The sequence below is a fragment of the Orbilia oligospora genome, assembly GCF_000225545.1.
Source record: "Orbilia oligospora ATCC 24927 unplaced genomic scaffold scaffold00109, whole genome shotgun sequence".
NCBI classification, from domain to species: Eukaryota; Fungi; Ascomycota; class Orbiliomycetes; order Orbiliales; family Orbiliaceae; genus Orbilia; species Orbilia oligospora.
The window spans coordinates 405,172-428,598 of NW_011645666.1; the positions used below are offsets into that span (position 1 = coordinate 405,172).

At 45.8% G+C, this 23,427-nt stretch overlaps 6 protein-coding genes across 6 annotated transcripts; 3 read left to right on the forward strand and 3 right to left on the reverse strand.

Moving 5' to 3' along the window:
* Positions 1 to 2,012: 2,012 nt before the first annotated feature.
* Positions 2,013 to 3,818, forward strand: AOL_s00109g121 (uncharacterized protein; the record flags this gene model as incomplete). Its single annotated transcript, XM_011126602.1, has 4 exons — positions 2,013 to 2,887; positions 2,941 to 3,053; positions 3,105 to 3,475; positions 3,528 to 3,818. 4 exons carry the CDS (start codon positions 2,013 to 2,015, stop codon positions 3,816 to 3,818), a joined length of 1,650 nt encoding a protein of 549 aa, XP_011124904.1.
* Positions 3,819 to 5,286: 1,468 nt separating this feature from the next.
* AOL_s00109g122 (uncharacterized protein) lies at positions 5,287 to 7,541 on the forward strand (the record flags this gene model as incomplete). The annotated part of the gene is made up of 2 exons (XM_011126603.1): positions 5,287 to 5,655; positions 5,754 to 7,541. 2 exons carry the CDS (start codon positions 5,287 to 5,289, stop codon positions 7,539 to 7,541), a joined length of 2,157 nt encoding a protein of 718 aa, XP_011124905.1.
* Positions 7,542 to 7,857: 316 nt separating this feature from the next.
* On the reverse strand, positions 7,858 to 9,372 carry AOL_s00109g123 (uncharacterized protein; the record flags this gene model as incomplete). Its single annotated transcript, XM_011126604.1, has 4 exons — positions 7,858 to 8,240; positions 8,316 to 8,666; positions 8,760 to 8,994; positions 9,142 to 9,372. 4 exons carry the CDS (start codon positions 9,370 to 9,372, stop codon positions 7,858 to 7,860), a joined length of 1,200 nt encoding a protein of 399 aa, XP_011124906.1.
* Positions 9,373 to 9,727: 355 nt separating this feature from the next.
* Positions 9,728 to 10,723, forward strand: AOL_s00109g124 (uncharacterized protein; the record flags this gene model as incomplete). The annotated part of the gene is made up of 1 exon (XM_011126605.1): positions 9,728 to 10,723. The coding sequence occupies one exon, from the start codon at positions 9,728 to 9,730 to the stop codon at positions 10,721 to 10,723; it is 996 nt and encodes a 331-aa protein (XP_011124907.1).
* Positions 10,724 to 12,108: 1,385 nt separating this feature from the next.
* AOL_s00109g125 (uncharacterized protein) lies at positions 12,109 to 15,767 on the reverse strand (the record flags this gene model as incomplete). The annotated part of the gene is made up of 6 exons (XM_011126606.1): positions 12,109 to 12,181; positions 12,248 to 12,313; positions 12,371 to 12,609; positions 12,670 to 12,844; positions 12,906 to 14,283; positions 14,366 to 15,767. 6 exons carry the CDS (start codon positions 15,765 to 15,767, stop codon positions 12,109 to 12,111), a joined length of 3,333 nt encoding a protein of 1,110 aa, XP_011124908.1.
* A 4,224-nt stretch (positions 15,768 to 19,991) lies between these two features.
* Positions 19,992 to 22,716, reverse strand: AOL_s00109g126 (uncharacterized protein; the record flags this gene model as incomplete). Its single annotated transcript, XM_011126607.1, has 2 exons — positions 19,992 to 21,436; positions 21,564 to 22,716. 2 exons carry the CDS (start codon positions 22,714 to 22,716, stop codon positions 19,992 to 19,994), a joined length of 2,598 nt encoding a protein of 865 aa, XP_011124909.1.
* Positions 22,717 to 23,427: the final 711 nt, after the last annotated feature.

Here is a 23,427-nt window from a genome sequence, read left to right on the forward strand (position 1 = left end):
ACCACCCGCTTATTTGAAGCTCCCATGCTTTTCTCACGAACTAAGTTAATTAACTAGACTTCCAATCCCACCCGAAATTGGAGCTATCGCGGCGAATGCAAAAAAGAAACACAGTCCGAATTACTCTGGTCGACAAGGGGAGTTCCTAGAAGAAAAAGAAGAGAGAGAGAAAAAAAAAAAAAAAACTTATTGACTAGCAGAGTCACCGTTACAGTCCAATCTTATTAATCTCAGACCAGTCACATTTCCGTGCGTGGGAAGGGTCGAAGATACAATCACGGCTTGAAGCCTTAAAAGAAAAATCAAAAGCGGATGTATGCGCATGCCCCGTATCAATGTCAATCGAATTGCTCAATTTGAAGCCAATTACAATTCCTGTTCCGGGAATTATTCACATCACCACCAACATCACCACTACTACCTAATTACCAATCCATGCAATGCAATGACTTCGATCAAATCACCCAAGCCTGACGTTTTTGTGTGATCCACCAGCCGGACAATTAGAACATTCACTCACTCGATCGAAAGTTCATCTCCGCCCTCTTCGAAGTCTTGATTGATTAATGATTGACCGATTGATTGATTGATTGACTGAATGAATTGAATTGATTGAATTGATCGATTGATACCAACCAGAGCACTCGACCTACCTAGCCTAGATAGCGTGCCAACTTGATCACCGGACAGCTGTTCGACGGGCTGCCTCGCCATAGAACCTGCATGCAGCTCCGAATCCGTTGTTAGCGTCCCGATTTATTTGACATAACCAATCCATCAAATTCTTCTTCTTTTTCTTCTCTCTTCTCTCTTCCTCTTCTCTCTCTCTTCATCTCAACCTCCAGGATATTTAACTTCGTTTTTGAACAATCTACTCTGTTTCTTTTGCTTCTCCTTGCTCTACTGCTGCGGCTGCTGTTGGTGAAGACAAAAAACCCCTTCCTTCGGCCATTCGAGAGAGAAAATACCCGACAAGAGACAACTGGGACATCCTTCTCCACGTCACGTTTTGTTCCGTTCCGTTCTATTCTATTCTGGCAATTTAATTAGTTCAGCCGGATATCTCCTCACGCGCAGGCAATTTAATTCCAGTTTGTTTGATTGACGAAGGAAGGAAGGAAAAGGGTAAGAAAGAAAAAAAAAAAAAAGAGAGAGAAAGAGAGAAAGAGAGATTCGCTGAACTACAAAATTTCGAAACACCAGATCAGGTGAGCCTCTCTTCCTTTCCCTTACTCTCAACCCAAGGCAACCTCAACAACGTATCTTCCTTTTCGAACTTATACGAATAAGCTTTCGTTCAAGTGGTGCATAACAAGTGTATGTCTGTCTGTCTGTTTGTATGGCATGGTCTGGCAGTTGGTGGTAACATAGTGGCGTTGCTTGCTGGACTTACATGTCCTTACATTGCATTCTCGGAAGCTTAGCGGCCTCGACGAGAACCAAAGTCGTTCTGTTCTGTCCTGTTCTGTGCTGTTCCGTCCGGGGTTTGCTTCTGTTTCCGTCCCTCTGCTTGATTTCGATTTCGATTTCGACTTTTGATCAGATCAGCTCAGTCCAGTCCGGTTCAGCCTTTAATTTAAAATTCCCAGCCCATAATTAACATATGCATGGCCAGCGATGAGATACTTCGATGTTATGTCATCATAATTGGCTGTCTTTGCTGCTTTGCCCTCACTGACACGCTGCCTAGCAACTAGGTAATCACCAGATCACTCGACCAGGAAACCTTCTCCTCCTTCTTCTTCTCTTCCTCATCTCCTCCTCATCACAACCAACGCCAACATCATCATTCAGCATCATTTCAACATCGCCACTCGCATATTCATAGAGACTCATATCTCTGCCATCTATCGGCCCCGTCTCTCTTACCTCCCTCGTCCCGTCCTCCCAAAACTACCTGTTCATTCGTAATCTCTACGTAACTCGCTCGTCTCAGACATTTTTTTCCCCAAACAACTACCAAACACGGCGACTCTAACAACCACAAGCTCTTTCGCGTTCACCAAAAAATCATGCCCACTCACAAAGGAGTGACCATTACGGTCCACACACCCACCGGGCCTCTTCCGGAGTACAAATCTCACACCAGGAAATCCATCACTACTGCTTACATTGCCGTTCCAAATGGCGATGGCCCACCCCAATCTAAGCGACCACCAGGACCCATAGCACCAAAAAACACCTTTCCACCATCAGCTCCTCCAAATTCCTTCGCCATTTCCATCTCAATCTCATCGGACGATTACAAACCTCTTACCGACAATCCACAGGAACATCTGGCTGCTTACCTTTTCCTTGATGGAAAAGAAGAAGAAGCAGCGGCAATGCTGACTCGTAGGAGGGATACTTGGATAAGTAGCCGATGGTGCGCTATGGATGATGGCAGCATCGGTGAAAAGGCTTTCATGTGGCGTGAGGTCGGGTTGGAGACCTTTTTGGGTGGACTGGATTTATCTCGTGAGGAAAAGGAAGCAATCCGTTTAAATTCTGGAAGTAACTCACCAAGATCAGGTAAACCGGGTCGTCGTGGACTCCATAGAAGGAACACCACTACCGGTGCTACCTCTCGCAACTCCTCGTCCCGCTCCCCGAGATCGTCCAGCAGACGACAACAATCCGACGACGGCGAAATCGAAATGGAGGATACCCCACCAAGATCCGCTTCTCCTTCAGATAACGATGATGACGAAGACACAGCACCACCCGCTCAAATCACCAATACTGTGGGCCAAATCAAACTCAAGCTGTACCGCGTACTTGCCGATGGTGCTCCAAAGTATGGAGTTTTCGAACCCAAAAAAGACGAAGAGGATGGTATGATGAACGAAGAAGACATCATTGCAGAGCCCTCTTCCGCAGCTAAAGCGGAGGTCTCCCACACGACCGGGTATGTAAGACCACGCTCTCGCGAGGTACACACAAATCTAACGAACGAAATAGTTTTGCCCCAGCCCAGAAGGTTGATAAGGATCTTATTTGGTCTCAAACCGTGACATGTCTCGACCCGCTTTCTAGCCCTTGGGCCACTTTCATCATCTTTTACCGTGGAGAACGTAAGTTTTAAGCCCCCCAAGGAACACTGACCTATAACTAACTATATATAGGCCAACTCCGCAAGATGGGCGTTATCCCTCCATCTCCATCCCTCTCACCAAACCTTACGCCGATTTCTCCACTATCTCCCGGTGGCACCGTTCTTGGTCGAAAGCGCCAGTCTCTTCGACTCGACGATATGGTCAAGAATCTCGGAAAGCTCCCGCCGCCATCAACCCAGAGCGGTTTCCTTGGATTCAGAGATGCATCAACTGATGAAAATATCGACAAGAAGAGGAAGACGAAGAAAGGCTTGGGGAAGCTCAAACAGTTGGATAGCGATAATGAGACCGATACCGAATCTGTTAATGGGAAACCAGTTAAGGGCGTTGAAAGCACTGAGGAGGCCGCTAAGATCGAGGAGGGAATTCGCAAGATGAAGGTACGCAAACGCTTTTGGCATAATGATTTCTTCAGCAGCTAATTTTCTGCAGCTCAAACGAGGTCGCGCGACCACTCCAGTTCCTCCCCAGGAAACAGCGTCTCAGCCCGTCGGAAGCAGCGCTAACTGGGAGTGGGATCCCAAGTTCAACACTCCACCACAGCAAGTTTCTGGAAATACCCGCAATGGCATTCATCGTAGGGCCAAGAGTGCGGCCGGTCTTTTGCAACAAATGCTCGGAGACGAAGAAGATGCCGACTTCAACCCAGACCTCGCGAGCCCAAACAAAAAGGTCAAACGTAAGGAACCCGCTAGTATCGAAGCCCAAGCCGGTTTCGTCTAACCGACTTAACTATGATTTTTTATTCTCTTCTTACCCATGCGACGAAGGGTAAACGATCGATAATAAAGGTATAGTATCTCTACGAGATAACGACTTTACGACTTAAAAAAACACATGGGTTGAGCAATAGCTGGGGTTCACGTTTACGGGCCATTTGAGCGTCCTTATCTTTCTCTTGTATTGACGTTTTTCTCTTTTCTTTTCTTTTCTTTTCTGTCCTGTGGGGTGCTTTTGATACATTCGTTGATGGGATCGCTGCAAAGTCATGCATATGCTTATGCATAACTTTTTTGGAGGTGCAGGCCTTTGTTTCTTTTCTTGAAGCATCATCAGCACAGAAGCCAAAGTCGTTATACGAATAATTTACTTGGGTTCACAGATCCGTTTCACAAGTCATGGCTCTTCTTTGGACCTTGAATTTGTCCTTTCAACCCTTGTTTGGTCTCTTTTTCGCTATTTCCTTATCACAACCAACTAGGATGGATACCAAGGACAGGTTTGTCGGCTCTTTCGGCGATGACAAGAGGTTCAAGCATTGCCCGGAGGTCAGCAAGTATGAACCTGTATCCTTCTTCCACGCATCTTTGGTATTTATTTCCTTTAAAAATAAAAACAAAAAATATCGTGGAATATCTTGTGTTTCTTTCTCTCCTCAATTTCCCTCTATCTTCCATAACATTTTAAAGTAATGTGTGTGGTCCATTTTTCATCCTATCAATTCCGTTTTCATCAGCTCAATATCCATTGTTTTCCATCACGGAGATATTTTGCCATATAGGAAAAGCATTTTTGGTATCATCCATGGTTTAAGATCTCGTCTATTCATGTGGTCGATCTTGCAGGACACTCTCCTCCCTTCATCTATCATCCCCCCCTTCTGTTCTTTTGCTATTCGATACATACCTGCATCGTCGGCATCAAATGTACATTTTGTTTCCCATCCATCCAAAAAAGACACAAGGCGAACAACTTGTAATTACTACCTACACCTATCGCTCTGGACGCTGAAAAGGGAAAGATAGGGGGGGAAGAGGAATAGAGAGAGCCCTTCCTGGCGAATGATAGAGCTTCAGCATGCATGCGGATTTTGAGGGGGTCTTTGTTTCCTTTTTAACAAAAATATATTACTATAGACGCCATATAGTGGCATTTACTCGCACTGGTTTTTTATAGCTCTATTTTCTTTTTCTTCGCCTTTCTCATTCTGTATAGACTTAATATGGTTAAGAACAATTATATCTCGAGATATATAAACATCCATCTATCCATTCGTCTTTTTTACAATATGTTCTTCCGTTGATTTGTTGCTCGCGTTGGAGGAGTTTTGATGGCGTGGTGTTTAATTTGCAATTGGTCCAGTTTTGGGCCTGGCAAGGTTGCAGACTTAAGCTCGCTGACCCTGCAATCGAATAGCAACCTACACCGAACTTCACTCCATAAACCCCCACCACGAATACCACACAATGTCATGAGGAGATCCTTGAGCCTCGCCAGGGCCCTCGTCGCGCCCCGCCATGGCCATCTCAATCAACTACCTTACATCCTCCCCAGGACGGCCACGCAATGGCACGGTTTTCGATACAAATCTTCAAAGGCGAAGTCCAAAGTGGCATTGCCACCAGAAGAACCGCCAGCGCCTCCAAAGTCTCGAAAACCTCGAAAATCGAAACTCAAAGCGGTGATAACACCACCACCAACATCATCCTCACAGGACCTAACACCATCGCAATTCGTGCTTCGAGACTACCAGGAAGAATGTATACAAGCAGTTCTGGAGCATCAAGAGAAGGGTCATCGACGATTGGGTATCTCGCTTGCCACTGGCAGTGGGAAAACTGTCTGTTTCTCTACCTCTTTAAACCGTTCAACCCATTCTTTTTTTTTTTTCTTTAAAAAAAAAAAATTATAATAGATATACTAACGCTTTGCAACCAGGTAATCTTCACTCAACTAATAGACCGTATCCTACCTATCCGCCCAGAGGCAACCCAAACTCTGATCCTAGTCCACCGTCGTGAACTCGTCGAACAAGCCGCCATCCACTGTCGCAACCGCTACCCGGACAAGATCGTCGAAGTAGAAATGGGAAACAGCCACGCCAGCGGAACAGCAGACATCACAGTTGCATCAATCCAGTCCATCTCTTCATCCGGAAGAATCGGAAAATTCAGACCAGAACTACATAAATTAATCCTAATCGACGAAGCACACCATGCTGTCGCCAAAAGTTATCGAAGAACGTTGGAACACTTCGGAGCCATGACGCCCGAGTCCGAAGTCCACGTCGTTGGTGTCTCCGCGACTTTCGGAAGAAGTGATGGGCTCAGATTGGGCGCTGTTATGGATCACATCGTTTATCACAGGGATTTCTTGTCAATGATCGATTCCGGCTGGCTTTCCAAAGTCCTTTTCACAACGGTAAAATCTAACATAAATTACACGAATGTGAAACTTACGGCGGTAACCGGAGACTTCAACATCAGCGACCTAGCAAATGTCGTTAACACCTCAGAAAACAACGACATCACAGTTCGTAGTTGGGTCGAAAAGGCAGGGGAGAGAAAAAGTACACTGGTGTTCTGCGTTGATATAAAACATGTCATAGACATGACCAACCTCTTCAGGCGGTACGGATACGAGGCTTTCTACGTAACGGGAGAAACACCATTGCCGGAACGAACACAGATATTAAACGACTTTAAAGCTGGTAAATTTCCGGTATTGGTCAATTGTGGAGTATTTACAGAGGGTACGGATATCCCGAACATCGACTGCGTACTACTAGCGAGGCCGACAAGATCGAGGACTTTGTTGGTTCAGATGATCGGACGAGGGATGAGATTACATCCCGGGAAAGAGGATTGTCATGTTATAGACGTAGTTGGATCGGTTTCCCGTGGAGTCGTGACGACGCCGACACTCTTTGGCTTATCACCGGAAGAAGTACTGGATCGAACGTCGTCTAATGTTGTCAAGAATAAATTCGAACTCCAACAGGGAAGCCAAGACGAATTAGAAAGACAACAATCAGAGAAATCGCAGACATCGCCGGACGTCAAATTGGAAGATGAAGTTGATCTGGAAATATACTCCAGACCTTGGACCGTGACTTTTGTGGATTATGATAGTATTCACGACTTGGTACAGGATTCGAAAGCAGATGCTAGCGTACGACAGTACAGTGTCAACGCTTGGGTATGGGTCGGCCCCGGGAAATATATTCTGGGATTAGTGGATAATAGTTACATAAGTGTTCAGGCCAAGCCTGAAGGTGGGTTTTTGGCACAGGAGACAAGAGCTTTACCGGAGGGACTTAAAGGAAAGTACGGAACACCGTTGATGCGCCCAAGGGTCGTAGTGCATCATGTCAATACCCTCGAAGAGATCATCAATGCGGCAGATACATTTGTCACGGGTCGATATCCACGACAATTAATAGCTCATGCCGCGTCATGGAGAAAAGCGGATGCGAGTGACGGACAACTAGATTTCTTATCAAAGAGGACGAAAAAATCGATCGAGGAGTATCGACAAGAAGGGCTTACGAAGGGTCAGGCAGCAGACATGCTGACAAGGCTTAAACACGGCGCTGCAGGGCTGTTCGAAAAGCTGGAGAAGATGAAGAGAAAGGAGACGAAGAAAGAATTGAAGGCGCTTAAGATGTCCACACCATTGTTGGAAACTATCAAGGTAGGGAGGCTTGATGCCAATGCCTCACCGTAGTGTTTATTTTGGCTCCATTCGACATACATCTCCTAGTTTGGGGAGTTTTGTTGTATCAACGGCGTTGTAGATGCATATTTTATAGGAGTATTCTGGGATTCAAAGGTATCTCGTCCACACAAAAAACGGGTGAAACAAAGGGAAGAAAGAATTGTACATATAGGATATCACCAATGAAATGAAAATAAATTAAAATAAGTAAAAACTTTAACTAAATGGGGCTCACATACGCTAGACAAATGCATTCACCTAATCCAATTCTCTCCTCCTCTCCATACACCCAGACCACAATGAGCAGGCTAGTTATGTGTTAGCTTCACCTCCGAGCCTTCTCATCATCAATCTGCCTCCTCAAATCTTCTAGCACATCGTTCCTCTGTGCTAAGTGTGACTCAAGTGCCTCAACCTGTTGTTTCATAAGCTCCAGATCGTCTCTCGCACTTGCAAGACTAGCACCACCTTGTGCACTCCCCTTCCCTTCCTCCAAATCTCTTAGCTCCCTCCTCTTATAATCCAACATCTGCTCTAGTTCCCGTCTAACCAAAGCAGCTCTCGAGTTCCTTGAACCATCAGCACCTCTAGCTGCCCTCTTCGATGCTGCGGCTTCTGAATCCTTGATTTTAGATTCTAAATCGGCAAGTTGTCGCTTCAACCTGACTTCCTCCCAATCCTGCTCCTTCGAGCTGCTGAAGTCCGTTCCTATGTAGACATCGTTTAAATCAGCATCCAAGGCTCTCCTTTCTCAGACCTCTCAAAAGGTCGAATAAAGCTTACCACTAGTCTTATACCCCCCTGTCCTGCCTCCCAGCCCAAGTCTATCCAAATAACCCTCTGCAAATGCATTCTTTTTACTCGTCGACCCACCCGACGGCGCTCTGTCCCCACCCAATTTAACACTACTGACGGAATAATTTATCTGATTTTTCTCGAACGAAGCTCTCAACGATGCCGGTACGCTTCTGGGGATTCTATATCCTTCGTTCCGCTGGTTCAACATGTGTAAGAATGCTAATGCTTGGTCTTTACCGACAGTGAGGTCCGCATTGGGGTTTACAAGGTTCCAGGCGAAACGGATATCGGTGTCCGGAACGTCGAGGGAGGAGTAGAGGTCGTCGAGGGCGGCAACTATAAGTTTTATCCAATTAGCTTTAGAGGTCCCCTTTTTCTCTCTCTCTCTTATATCCCATGAAATATGTGACCTCCAGGGGAAGAACATACAGGTGATCTGGCCATGTCTATCCACGTTGGCGCTATATATTGCCTCGTATTTCCCTTTATCGGCCGGCGATATGTACCAATCGAAACCATCTTTGAGACCGGGTGTATCGTCTTCCTCCTCTGGTGTTTCGATCTTTGGCGCAGTTTTGGTGAGAGCTTGGGTGGCTGCTACGAGATGGAATTTACTTTCGGGAACAAGGTAGTCTGGTAGACGCTCTGGGATGTCTGATGCTTCCTGTTTATATCAATAAAGAATGAATAAATGAAGAAACAATTAGTCAATTGGAACTATTTTATCACCAGCAGCAACGAATACAGTTATGTTATGACCAGAAACCGCTGCTTTGGGGGGAGGGATTGTTGGTAAATAGGGAAAACATACACCACCAAGCACATTATATATCAGCTTCATCGCCACGCAAAACTCCTCGAAATCGAGTCGTCCATCGTTATCGATATCCGCCAGATCCCATACTCTTTCCAACTGAGCATCGTTCAACCCAGAGTTCTTGAGGACCGAGGCCGCTTGGCTGCCATCGAGGTGGTCGCCGCCGTTGGCTAAGACGGCGAAGATTTCCCAGTATTTCTGGACTTCGGATTGGTTTATTGACATTTTTTGGTGGTGGTGGCGGTGGGAGTTATTACTGATAGTATGAGTGAGGGAGGGAGTGAGATGGTGGTGATGAGGATGAGGATGATGAGGGATGAGGGTAATGAATGAATGAGGCTTTGGGGGTTTATACGGGGTTTAATTGACCCAGCTTGACATTGCTTAGCCCCGACTTGCAATTGACTTACGCAGCTCAACCCGACCGACCAGCTTCCCGCGCCCGCCGTTGCCGTTGTGACCGCCACAACACGAAATATCCAACAGCAGACCTCTCTCTCTTCTTCCCTTTCCAACTTCAACTTCGACTTCGACTTCAACCTTCAATACATTCACTTTCTATTATAACTTAAAAATATAAATGTACAAACCCACCCCCCTCCTCACCATCCTCCCAACCTTTTCCTCTGGAATAATAAGAGCCAGAGGATCAAAGATAGAAGAAGACTCTTCCATAAAAAAGAGAAAAAGAACATTGATAACATCCCTCCCGTCTTCTTCTCACACCGACATCCCATCCTTCCTTCGCCATGCAGACATCTCATCTCTAAACCCAACAACCACAGTCTTCACGGGTACTCTATACGAATACACCGTTCTCGCAGCTCTAACCCGCTGTCTACCTGGAATATCCCTAACCCGCGTCGGAGGCCGTGATGACGCCGGTGTGGATTTACTCGGCCAATGGGAGTTACCCAGGATACCCCGTCGTCGAATACCCATAACAACTACCACCAATAATAATACCAATGAGAATAACAATAATAATAATAATAATAATAATAATAACTCCACCAACCCCCCAGAAAACGACCCCGAAATCCTCCCACTAACAATCCAATGCAAAAACGTCCAACAAAAATCCTGGAAAGGTCCCCAATACATCCGCGAACTAGAAGGCGCTCTAGCCTCTCGTCCTCATAACGCCCTAGGCATCCTAGCTAGCGTAAGGGATATAACCCCGGGTATGAAAAAACAAATGCTAGCGAGCCGACGGGCATTGGGATTCGTCAAGGTTACACCTTTGGAGGCGATTTATGGCGGCGAAATATTGATACAAAAATATGGTGATCACGATGGTGGCTTGTTGGAGTTTAAATTGACCGGGAGAGGGGGGTTGTTACAGCAATTTGCGTGGAATGAGGTTGCTAATCGGTATATTGGAGGGTTTGGTATCGGGGCTAGATATGTGGAAAGGGATTATGCTGTGAAGGACGTCGAGTTGGGTGAGTTTATGCATAAACCGGAGAAGATGAAAGCTAGAAAAATGGAGGAGGGAGAAGAAGAGGAAGGAGAAGAATTGGAGCAGGAGATTACATTAACCTGGAATGGGACACCAGTATCATTGAAGTTATGAAAACCCACTTATCTAGCGCATGCATAATAATGCATTAATGATGATGATGATGATGATGACGCTACACAGTTATGCTTACGATCATTTATAAATTTGGTCATTGGAGCTGGAGACTTGTAAGATAGAATACCCTTAAACCCCAAACTACGATAGAATCAAGTTTAGACAGGCAGGCTAGACGTTTGGGGAACAAATTCATTCACTTTCAAAATTTCGGTATTTTGTCCATTGTCATTTTTTTTGACTAATGGAGGTATGTAGATGACTATAATACATCGTCGAGAACGGTCCTTCCCTTCACAATAATAATAAAAAGGAGCTGGGGAGGTTTTTGAGAGGGCGTTTAAGGTTAAAAAGCTAAAACGGTATAAAAAAAGAAGGCAGTACAGATCAGATCGGACTATACAAAAACCACAAAAAAAAAGAGAGATAGAAAGGTCGAGAAATAAAAACGACATTGCAAGATTCCACTTGCTCTCTCATTTAATACTACCCAATATATTGGTATCTTTATCGAAGGAGCGACTGTGTGTGTGAAAGTGAGTGCGGAAGAAAGGAGAAAAGAGAGTAGACGATGTAGAAAAGGGCTGTCGCTAGATTTGTAGGAGTAGGGACATCTCCCGCAAGCCAACGGCCGCGAGTGAGAGTTGAAGATTTCCCGGGCTAGTAATGACCGATGTTGAAGGGTCGAGGAATAGTTCGAGTCCGAGGCCTGGTCTTGGTGATGGTTGGATGGACGGTAGGTAGGTGTAGTCCTAATCTACATTATATTGTGGGGGAAAGGCATCTGATTCAGACACAACGATGAAAGTGTTCAAGGTATGTGGATACCCCGGTAGGAGGAAGAATCGGGGAAGGAAGTGGGGGGGAAGGCGAGGACAAAAAATGAAGATAAAAAAAATGAAGAAAAAACCGTCTCGGCCACGCCGTAATGACAGAAACACCCAGATCTAACGCTGATGGGTAGGAATCGAAAAGTTGGGGGGCATTAATTAAAAAGTAAAGAATCGAAAGTGGAAAAAAGAAGAAAAAGAGAATCAAGTACGCCGTCTAGATGAAAGCAATGAGGAAACTGCCGGTAAACCTGCTACAAAAAAACCAACAATAAAAGGAAAAGGACATTAAAAAAACCTTCCTGTTTATCGCTCAAGGCCCCGATACGTCAAAAATCTTAATGATGTGTGTAAAATGTTCAAAAGGAGGAGAAGGACTTAAGGGGTGGGAGAAGGAATGATGAGAAAAATAATGGTTGATGGATAACGTATGTCGTCAGGGAGCGGCAAGAACAAGGTTCAGAAGATGCCATCTATATGTGCGCATGGGGTGTGTACAGTTGACAAAAAAAGGTTTTTGAGAGCGTGAGTAAAGGAAACCTACCATCGGGTTCAGGGTAGCTTCTTTGGTTCATCCGGGCTGTTGAGCATTTCCACAAGTCCAGATATGGTAAATGGCGTCGAACTAAAATGTAGCACAACTAGCCACGCTGCCACGAGATTGACCGCGTGGTGCAGCATGTATGCATACATTACTCCGTATATTGTTGCATAGGCAGCAGCGCCCAAAAACAATAAACTTGTGATATGTCGAAGCCTAGCAGGATTGTTAGTTTTACCACCTTGATCGAGAGGTACGCGGGCGGGAACGTACGGATTCTCGCATCGCGGAACCATGTTGCCGCAAGTGAGAGTTTCCACTAGGAGTATGAATGGCATAACGGAGAGGACGTTATGATGGGATGAGAAAGGTGTCAACCAATGAACAGCGAGATTATGTATCCAAACGACCAGCACTGGCAGGTTGATCGGTAGAATCCAAATCATCAAAACTAACAGAGAGTGACTATAGTTGGCGAAGTCCCAATGTATGTTGGAACGAGTCCCGTAGCCCTAGATAGCTAGTCAGTAGATGAAGCCAAGGGAGAAGAAAGGTAGCTAGCTAGTACTTACACTTTCTCTCGCAAATTTCAACGCTCTAATGCAAACCACTAGTTGCACAATGCAAACCACAACGTATGCGAATTGGTATGGAATAACAGTCGCTACAAAAAACAGTAGCGCACACGTGACTAGGAGTCTCCGCCGAGGATGACCCGAAGTGAATGCAGAAGGAGGTCCTCTTTTGCTAAAATAGAAAGGAGCCGTCAGCATACAACTTTTCCGAAACATGTACGAGCAGCTCTTACCTTTTCTCATTGCTCAGCCACGCTGGCCGGGTTGAAAACCAAGCGTATATGGCAGTGAGCGAATGCACAATGATCAAAACGAGATAATTGAGCACGGCACAGACTCCAACAGAAATTGCAACGAATACTGGCGTTAGAAACCAAAAGAAGGGATCCTGAAGCCCAATGAGTGCATCATTCTTAAGGAACCTAAGTAACGGAGAGGATTCCGCTACGGCCTCCTTTGTTCGATCAACGACGTCGCTCAAAGCTCCAGCGTGCTGTCGCGATTGCGCGACGGCAAGGGAAAGGGTAAGAACCGATACTACCACCAAAGTCGCCGGCAAAGACTGTCTAAGTACCAACTCGAGACCCTCATTGAAGGTGATGAAGATCCCAGTGGCATCATATTCCTGGAATTGGCGTCGAAGGACAAGCGCTACGATCAAAAGCGGAAACGCCGCAAATACAGTTCGGTACCGAATCGCTAGCTTTCCGATGCTGCCGACATAGTCAACAGTTACCGAGACCTCAATAGGCGAGTTGCATGTCGAATCGGACCACATTTGCAGCGTAAGCCCACTTCGCTCGGCGGACTTGAGCGGCTCCGGCATGAACGGCGCCATTCCATGCAAACTAATCTCCGCTTGGTGAACGTTGACGAAATACTTCGATTCGTACGGGTCGCTTAGGTATTGCCGAACCAGTGGCGTGAAGAGCTGCTCACCATCACCGCACGCTTGTACGCCGACGGAAAGCTTATAAGCCAACAAGCTGCTCTGAATAACCGGAATATACAATTCGGTCACCAATGGCCTTTCCGCTGGAAGCACCGTGTGGACACCTTGGCTTAGGAGCGTCGGTAGGCTAATGTCAATAGTCGTTTCCCGTTGAGCTTTCTCGCTAAACTGTGCGACCAACCATCCGGTCGAGAACATTGGAGCTTTATCAACCACAGCGATGAATTGGTGTTCCCCCATATCTTCAAGATCGTACTGAATATACGAAAACGGCGTTACCTCCTCAAAGGGGTATCGCGTATTGCGAGTCGATGCAGGTAGCGACATTACGTCTCCGATGGCCGATTTGCAGGCCAACCTTGTGCCGTCTACTACGTCCTCTGCAAGAACCATATTCATAGCGAACACGTTCTGGGCCTGTCCGGCTTGTAGCGGGAAACTGCTGCACATTAAAACCTCGATATCTGGTGATTCCCCAGCCAAATTTCTGTCGGTAAGAAGAGTGAAAGCCATGATCCCCTTTTCTCCCCTACTAGGCGGTGTTGGCAATAGGTAGGCCTTCGGTTTTTGGTTTCCTCCCAACTTTCTCAATACCAGCGTTTCCCCCAACGGCATAATAGACTGGGTATTCGGTTCAAGCGTAAGGAGCGTATTAAGAGCTATCGGAGGCCAAGCAGTCAGCAAAAACATAGTAAGCAAAGATGACATCCTTTTTTTTTTATTGGACAAAAATCTCCCTACCCTCATCTTGTATCGTCCTCTCCGCGATACTTTCCATCCCAGTCAAGAAGCTCTTCTTCAGGATCCGCATCCGTTCAGCTCTAGGTTTCGTCTGGCCCGGCCTTCTAACGTTCACGATATCCAACAAGGTCTTCGCAACGACCTTTCTGAATTGATCGCACCACAAAATAGCCTGATGATCCATTGAAGTCCATACTCCCGGAACTGTCGATGTAAATGCCGTAAACCCGTGAGTCTCCGGTATCAGCGACGCGACAGACGCATAGTCCGACGGAACAACCGTGTCTAGCCCTCCTCCAGCTATCGAAACCAACGTCACATGCCATAACGGGTTGTGACTAGCCCACTGGGCAGAATAGGAATTCCTCCAGTAAGCATTAACTCGGTCGTAAGTCCTAACTAGCTCGGCGTCGAATGAGATGGGGGGTCTGGCGTGTGGTGCTGACATGGTAATAATTGTGTTAATCGAGTTGGATTGGTAATTGGGCATGGTGAGCATTGTCCGGGCAACAATACCACCCATCGAATGTCCTATCAATATAACGGATGCAGGGTCCGGAAGGTCCGATTCCTTTGTCGTTTTCCGCGCATCGTGGTATAAGCTGAGAATGTAAGCAACGGCTTCGTTCAAGAATTCGGCTTGGTCGAGCAGGGTCTGGCCGTGGAACGCGGTAATATCTTCGTTAAAGTCCACGGTAAAGAAATCTAGCGACCTAGCCCCGGATTGTAGTATCGATGCATTCGCCTTTAGTCTATCCTGGAAGATGTTGGCAGCTTCGGCAGCAATCGGTCGGACTTGTTTGTAGCTTCCGGCGTTTCCCGGAATAAATAACACGGGTACCCCCTTAGGCTTCATCAGGGCTGACTTGCTAGTGTCGTCGACATTTTCTTCCCGATAAAGATAAATGCTATACTTGCTGGCAAAACGCGAATGTTCCGTGTCGAAATCCTCGAGTCTCGCATAGGACGGTCGCATGTAAGACATCCGACAGCCCTTCTGGTCCATCTGTAGATTTGTCGACGAATGGAATATCGAGGCCAGACCTAACAGCGAACATACTGTAACCGATAGTATCAAGAACCCACAATGCCATACGGATCGTAACCTCGGCCGGCGACCGATTCTGCTCCGTCCCGACTTCCCCCCAGCCAACAACAGGTCTTCGTCATCCTTGGTCCAGGAGCCGGTCCCAATCATCGCTTTCTCGCCCGAAGGGGTTTTCGAGTCTGCCGCCGGCGCTGCAGCAGCCGCCTTTGTTGTGTCGCCGTTGTCGGGGTCTAATACTGTAGTAGCAGCTGTGGTTGTCGTAGAGGATGATATTATCGGCGCAGGGTCGTCGGATGAATCGTTATTGTTGTCTTGATCGTCGATCTCGACATTCGACAGGCGTCTTTCTCGCATCTAATCGGAATGCAGCGGGTATCCGTCCTTCTGTTGGAAGTCAGAAACCGCCCGCTTTTCTGAGATCCGGCTGATGTCGAGTGAGAGGGTGATCCTGTTGTCGTCGTCGTCAACAGCAGCAACGGCCCCCTTTCCTCGCCTTGTTGGATGACAGATAACCTCGATATCGCCGACACTTTGACTGATTGACTAAAAGATTTCCCCCCGATACTTTTAATGTTTTCGGCTATTAATTAGTGTTTATTTTTCTCTCTCTCTTTCTCTCTCTCTCAGACACACAGACGGAAGAGGGAGAAGAAAAAACTAGACTTGGAAGAGTTTCCTCTACGCGGTGAGAAGGGGAGAAGGGGAAGAAGAAAAAAAAAAGGAATTGTCGAGGTGGAGTCGAGGAATGGAGAGAGAAGGAAATGGTGATGTGAAGGGAGTTGGTTGGTGTAGCCAAGGGAAGAGGCGATGATCGGTGTTGTCGGATGGCTTGGATCGACTGGGCAAAGAAACAAGGAATAAAAACAAACACGGCGGGTGAGGACTGAGGGAGTCAAGTGCTACGGTGATGGTAGTTGTGGTGATAGTGATGGTGATGATGATGTCTGTTGATAGTGAGATTATCAACCTGATAACGACAACGACAACGACGACAACGATGATGATAACGAACGAATGAATGAATGTGTAGATAGGTACTCAGTTATGTAAGTACCCAAGTAAGGTTGTTGTTATTATTACTAGTATGATATGTAGTATCGTCGGATAATTGTCGGAATGGAGAATGCGGTGAGTGTCAGTGTCGGAATGGTCGAGAGGGAGAGAGAGAAAAAAGAGGGAGGGAGGGAGGAGGAGGGAGTGGTGAGGGTGATGAAGATGAGGGCGAGTGCGAGGGTGGAGGGAGAGAAGAGGGAGAGAAGGAGTATAGTATAGTACAAGATGTCGTCGTTTTGCTGGGAAGAGGGAAAAAAGTGGGTACCAACAAGGCACAACTACCTTTAACCTACTAACATAACAGTACCAAGTGCTTCCATGTACTTTGAAGCCTTCGATAATATATTGATGTATCGAAAAGACTTTGAGACAAAGACAAGAAGAAAAATAAAGGAAAAAAATTGAAAAAATTGTAAGACAACAATCACAGATTGGTTTAGATTTGAATGAATCCTTTTCACCTTCCACAGCACTGACACTGACACATCTTTTGACAGATCTGATATACTACTATCATAACTATACTCAAGTAAGTATACATATACACATGCATGCACATAGAGAATTCTAGAATATATACTGAAGGAAGTCTACGGCAGCAGTTACCATATCCGCAGTTTTTCGCGATAATCGATAACCAGACCGGCAGAGTCTTTAAAAGTCAGCCTGCACCATGCGAACCCGGTCAGGGCAGAACAGGCAGCTGCTCCTGCCCCCCCAGTTCGCTCTAACTAGTCCTCTCTAGCCTTTTGATTCTCACTCTCACTTCCTCTCACTTTTTAACTCTCTCTCTCTCTCTCTCTCTGCAAAAGTGAGAGTGGGAAAGTGTGTGTGTGTGATTTCTTTAAATTTAAAATTGGAATTCGATTCAGAATTAAACCTGGGTTCCCCGCCAGCCAGCCTGCTGCCCAGCCGGGCGGTTCAATTGGTCAGATCCCAATTAATTCCCATGCAATTGTTCGCGAGATTCGATAATATTCCCATTGTCCGCCCTTTATATTATCCGGGCGGGTCGCTGTTCGCTGTCTATACCAATACTTGTAGTATATATAGTACATCCTCAAAGAAGGAAGTATATTATATTCATGCAAGCTTACCTACAAGTTAACAATGCAATGCATACACATGCCGATGCTAGAATAGTATCTAGATCTGTACGTATGTACATATTAATATATATGTCAGAGAGCTCACCCCGCAAATCCCTGAACGAACTACATCTAACTGCTATGTAAGTACATCCAACGTTACTCAATCATCTCACGCGCCTCCCAGACTTACGCATACCTCGTAACCTCTTAAAACGCTTAAAGGAATAACATATACTGATACACACGCAAGAAAAAAGTCTTCCCGTGTCTAAATATAATATTTTGGATGTACAGACTTACCAAGGACTACGCGTCGATACCCACTCCAATCTCTTGGCTGTACTCGAACCCCTCCAGTGTGGCGTTTGAGCTTAAATTCTGATCACTCCTCTCCCAAAAGAAACAATTTTTACCGAGTTCTATTATACTCCTACTGTGCGTATGTAACATTTACATTGTTAATGAAGGAGGCGGGATGTCATAATAGACTTACTATATATACTATATAATCCCGTTGAAAATCCTCGTTTCATCTTTTCACCCTGTAATATTTTAACATTAATATCAATATCAATCTGACCGGCTACTACCACTTACTTAGTCAGCAGGCGCTTATATTCATGGATTCAAACAATACATTTGTGTTGACATTTCCAACACATTCAAAAATCCTCAAATATCTCCAAAACGACATTTAAAACTTCACTAAATTCTTTTGAAACATAAAATTCCATCTGTTTAACATCAACTGATAGCTTCGATACCCCTATAACCATCATGATTCTGCCACAATTCCGCTTTGGGCGCTATCTGGCGCCTTAGACCACTCGGCCATTTTCTAGAAAAAACATCCCATATTGGGAGCATCGCGTTTATTCCAATCCTCATCGCTTAATAACCGCGAACACTTCATCATAAATACTTAAGTATATACCATAAATGATATGTAATGAAGGTCATGACCAAATAAATCCATCAATCATAACGTTCTCATGAAGAAAGTGCATAGAGCATATATAAAACTCAAGTAATTGATGAAGTAGTCATATAAATATAAATTTGGGAATTCTGCCGCAACGCTATGTATCTCCATTCCATCAAGTCAAATCAAACCAGTTAAATCTATCCTACACAACTGCGATTCTTTTTTTTTATAAAACAAAGACAAAGAAAAGAAAAAGACTTGAACTGAACTACCGTGGTGCCGTATAAATCCCTCCTCGAGCTCCCCTAATTTATGTCTTCCATACCGACGAAAACCGCAACCAACACTAACGAACACAGAGACGACGTTGACGACAGCAGGAGCATCTTATCTGGCACTTTACTCCGCTTCAAAAGAAAAACAAACCATAACAAAACACAGATATGGGTACTGAATCGAGGTCTGAGGGGAAAGGGAGGGGGATGATCACTTTTAGAACGGTAACACTCGCTGGTTCGAACATAGATATGATGATATATGAAAGGGAAAAAATGACACCCGAAAAGACTACAAAGGGACCAAGACGATATTCTTTTTCTTCGGGGGAAAAAAAAAAAAAAAAGGCGAAGAAGAAGAAAGAGAAAGAGAAAGAGAAAGAGAAGAAAGTGAACAAAAGAGTAGGAGAAAGAGAAAGATAGAGAGAAGAGAAGAAACACTATCGAGAAGCACGTATGGGGTCCTAATATAGAAGTAAAAAGGAATCCGAATCCCACACCCGCCATCCCGAATATTTTCATTATTCCGATTCAGTCAAAATCCGCCCCACACGATCAAACCAGGGCACAGGAGTAACAAAATAATAATAAAACTCCAACCCTATCTAGTAAACATAATAAAAATAAAAATAAAATAAAAAAAATAAAATCGACAAAGGGGGGAAACTCCTGCAATGAGAAAGACAGCTAGTCCAACAAAAGGAAAATATATATAGGCTGTCCCGAATGAAGAATGACAACTGCAGTGGCCGACGGGCTTCTCTTGAATCCAAAACATGCTTGCTAGAGGCTATAGACTAGAGGCTAGAGGCTAGAGGCTAAACCAGCGAAATATTAAGGGCTGTGGAAAATAATAATAAGAGTGCAGCCGCCATGGGTTTGAACAAAAAAGTAAGGATGAACTGGATGAGGGGTAGACCAATGTCATAATACAAAAAAAAAGAATTGGTATATGGACAAAAAAAAAGAAGGGGGGGGCAGAGGGAGGAGGGGGGCATTTGAAAGGTCGTGGTATCATGGAAACTGAGGTTTATTACAACAACTATAGGAAAGAAAAGGAGGGAGGAAACAATGTTCTCCAAAAATCAAAAGAAACCGAAACGCTTTTGTTGTGAAATAAGAGATGGGAGGGTGGAAAGAAGAAAAAAAAAGAAAAGGGGGGAAAAAAAAGGACACAGATTGGAGTACGGTTTGAACAATAGGACTACCTCAGAAAACGCCGATCTATTGCAGCCTAACCGTGCCGTCGGAGAACGAAGACACCAACTTCAATGGTCTCCGGTTCCTGTTGGCGCCTGCTCTTGTGGGTGTGATTGGGACTACCGGCTTCGCCAATGATCCCCCAACTAGAGGTCGGGCCTACCATCGAACTAGCGAAAACAGCCTCACCCATTCCGCGGCTACTAGGCCGGATAGCCAATGCCTTAACTCCATCGAGGATCTCTCTGGCCAGATCTACTGGTCCGTTGTAAACCGCCGTAGAAAGCGAACCTGCTGCAGCTTCAGCTGCTCCTTGGGATTCACTAAGGAGAGTTTGTGGTGTGTCTTGAGGTGGCGCTGTGAAATGACCTTTGACGATTTCTCTGATTCGGTTGGATTCCTGGAATGTCCACCACTCCCTCCATGAAGACTGACTCAGTGAGATGTTGACCTTCTGCGCGTGGACTACGGAAACACTCGGGAAGAAGTAACTCGGCCCACAAAATCTCTTGTCTTCCACCCCATCATCCTTGGCTTTTTCTGACAGTCGACGGCAAAAGTGTTCCAGCCGTTCCTTCAAATCATCAAATTCTTGCATAGTTTCGACAGCTACCATCCGGCTAATGTCCCAGAGCAGATCCGCTCGAAGTCGATGTAGGACCATGAGTCGTCGTAACAATGGATCTAAGACCTTCCCAAGATATCTATCCAAGAATTGTCGAGCACCGGTCTTTGTCGGGTATACGAATAGAAGGTTTCCGCCGCATGGTGATAACTCAGCAACACGATCCAAGAGAACCGAAGAAAAAGGCGAAAACATCGCAGAATCAGCTGTAGGTGTCGCAGGTGGTATATATCGCTCAAGGAGAGAAAAATGGAGTGAAAATGGAGGTAGAGCAGGATTCGGAGCAGGTCGGTGGAGTACAGGGGCCGGGAACCCGGGTGGAACGGCGTAAGATATCGGATCCTGGGCCATGACGATACTGTTAAAAACGGTAGACGAGAAGAAATCCCTCTCGTGTGGCGGAGATGTCAGGAAAGCCGATGGAACTAAGCTGCCCGCACTAGTGGCAGCGCTGTTAACGCTAGATCCCGTCAAATTCGTAGATTGAAGTTTAGGTGCTGAAGGGTTAGACGATATGGCATGAGAGACATGGATATAAACCCTTTTTGTGTCATTGCCATGTACTTTCTGAATCGCTGTGGTTATCGCATTCAAAGCGGTGGTAGTCCCTTCATCTTCTGCACAATGCAAACCATTGACTACTCTCGATTGAGTGAATGGAAGCATAAAATAGCCAGCAGCAGCAGCAACACCTTGGGCTGCAGATGCAGATTCAGGCAGTACCCCTGAGTCCGACTGGCTTGAGAAGGTATGCTCGCCGGGTGTTCTGTTCGGCGGTAGTGGGCATGGTAAAGCATGAGAGATAAGCCTGACAGCTTCTATTGTCGGCCTGAAATCCGGGGGATGTGATAAGACTAATTGGGTTTATTTTTAATATCTTGTCAGCCCGAGCGTCCATAAATAAGATAAATAATATAAATAATAATATAAATATAATAATGATAATGATAATGATAAGGGCGTTTTCATCTTCAAACTTACGCATAACTTTCAAGGCGTCTTTGAGCCACTCCTCGCCCGATTCGAGGCCGTTCGATAGAACGGATGCCAAAACATCGGCAGTCGGGCTTTCGGTTGAGTGAGCAGACCTCTGTGCTGATTCGCCCTTACTATCGGTGCTGTCCGCTCCGGACTGAGATGGTGATGAATAGGGTTGTTGTGATAACGAATTCGGCTTGGTCATGACTTGACGGGGAGCCGATTGACTTGTCGAAGGGAGAGGCTGCCAGATGACATGTTTTGCATCCTCCGGAGGTGTAAGCATGACGGGTGGTATCGAGGATACACTCGAATGTATATCTGACGGGTTCAAAGCTGAGGGCTGGGGCCACATATTCTCCGGTTGCATATCTCCACTTACACTCCCACCATTCCTCTGCATTCTCCTGTTGAGGAGAGACGTACGGCTGCTCGGACTGCCGGGCGTATTTCTCATATTGTCTTCCGTAGAGTCACCTACTGGAGGCCCAATATGAGACGATCTGGCACCGGGTGACTGTATATCCAAAGGTGTTTCCGGGTGTCTTGGTACTGTCGGAGTGGTATTCGGGGACGAAGCCCTCCGGATGAAAGGTAACTTCAAGATTGCTTTGACCTTCCCTAACGAAGAACGGCCGTGACTAGAGCGTCGGCTATGTTGCGAGGTCGAAGAATTCGGTATTTTGGGTTTGAAGGCCTGAGAGATTGCAGGCGAGCGGGGAGGCGCACTATTGGCGGATACAGTCGAAGCCGTGTACTCTACAGGTCTCCTATGCAATGGGGTGCTGGGCTCCGAAGGTGAATGACGGAAAGGATATTCGGTGCCTTCCTCGCCAATGGAACTTGTAGTTAACAGAGGAGGATTAATCGGATTCCAAGCCTGTCCGTTGGTATAAGTAAGGTCTGTTGATGCCAAGGGGGTGTTTGGAGATTGATGATTATGGGACGTGAAGGGCAACTGTGAGGACGACGACGATGATGGCTGAGAAGGAACCGGTGGAACGTTTGAAGGATTAGAGACAAGAACGGAAGCAGAGGTAGGGGAAGGGAGGGGAAAGGTGGCCGAGGGGGGAGGAGCAGGTATATTAGGATTATTTTCCATTTGGGATGGCGAGGAAATAGAAGAAGGCCTTCTAACACCTCCGCCTCGAGACATTGTTCGGCCCAGCGAAGAATGTTGTCTCGCCCGACAGGACTTGGAGGAAAGTTCACTCCTTCTCCCTCCAACCCTAATTAATTCTTTTGATTTCCTCCAATTCCTTCCAGGATTTCGGTGTTATTGTAGATTTTTTTGTTTTATTTTTGTTTATTTTTTATTCTTTTTTTTTATTCTTTTTTATTTTATTTTTTCAATTCAGTTTCTTACTGGTTTCGGGAAGATTTCTGTTTCCTTCTTTTCTAACCGTATTGGTTTCTTTTTTCTTTCTTTCTTTCTTTCTTTTTCTTTTTTCTTTTCTTGTCGTTTTAGTGATGTTCCCGTGAAAAATGGTGAAAAATCTCCTCCCTTCTCCGTGCAGGTCTGGTGGCTCAATCAATTCTGGGACAGGTTGCTTGTCCCTGCCAGGCAGTTTTGGGAAGGGAAGCAATTGAGGGTTCTGGTTAAACTTGGAGCGGAGGTCTGTGGTGTGTACACACAGTCCACAGTACACGGTACACAGGACACAGCAGCAGTGTGGTGTGGAGTGGTGTGGTGTGTGGTGTGTGATATGTGGTGTGGTATGTGTCTGTGTACGGTGCGGTGCAGGCGTGTTGGGGAGATTGTTGCCCCTTCCAAAGCCGTCGGCTGCAAAGGAGACTTCCAGACCGCCAGTTTGGACTCAGACCCAGGCAGCCAGACAGCCAGACAGCCAAAAAGAAGGATAGCCAG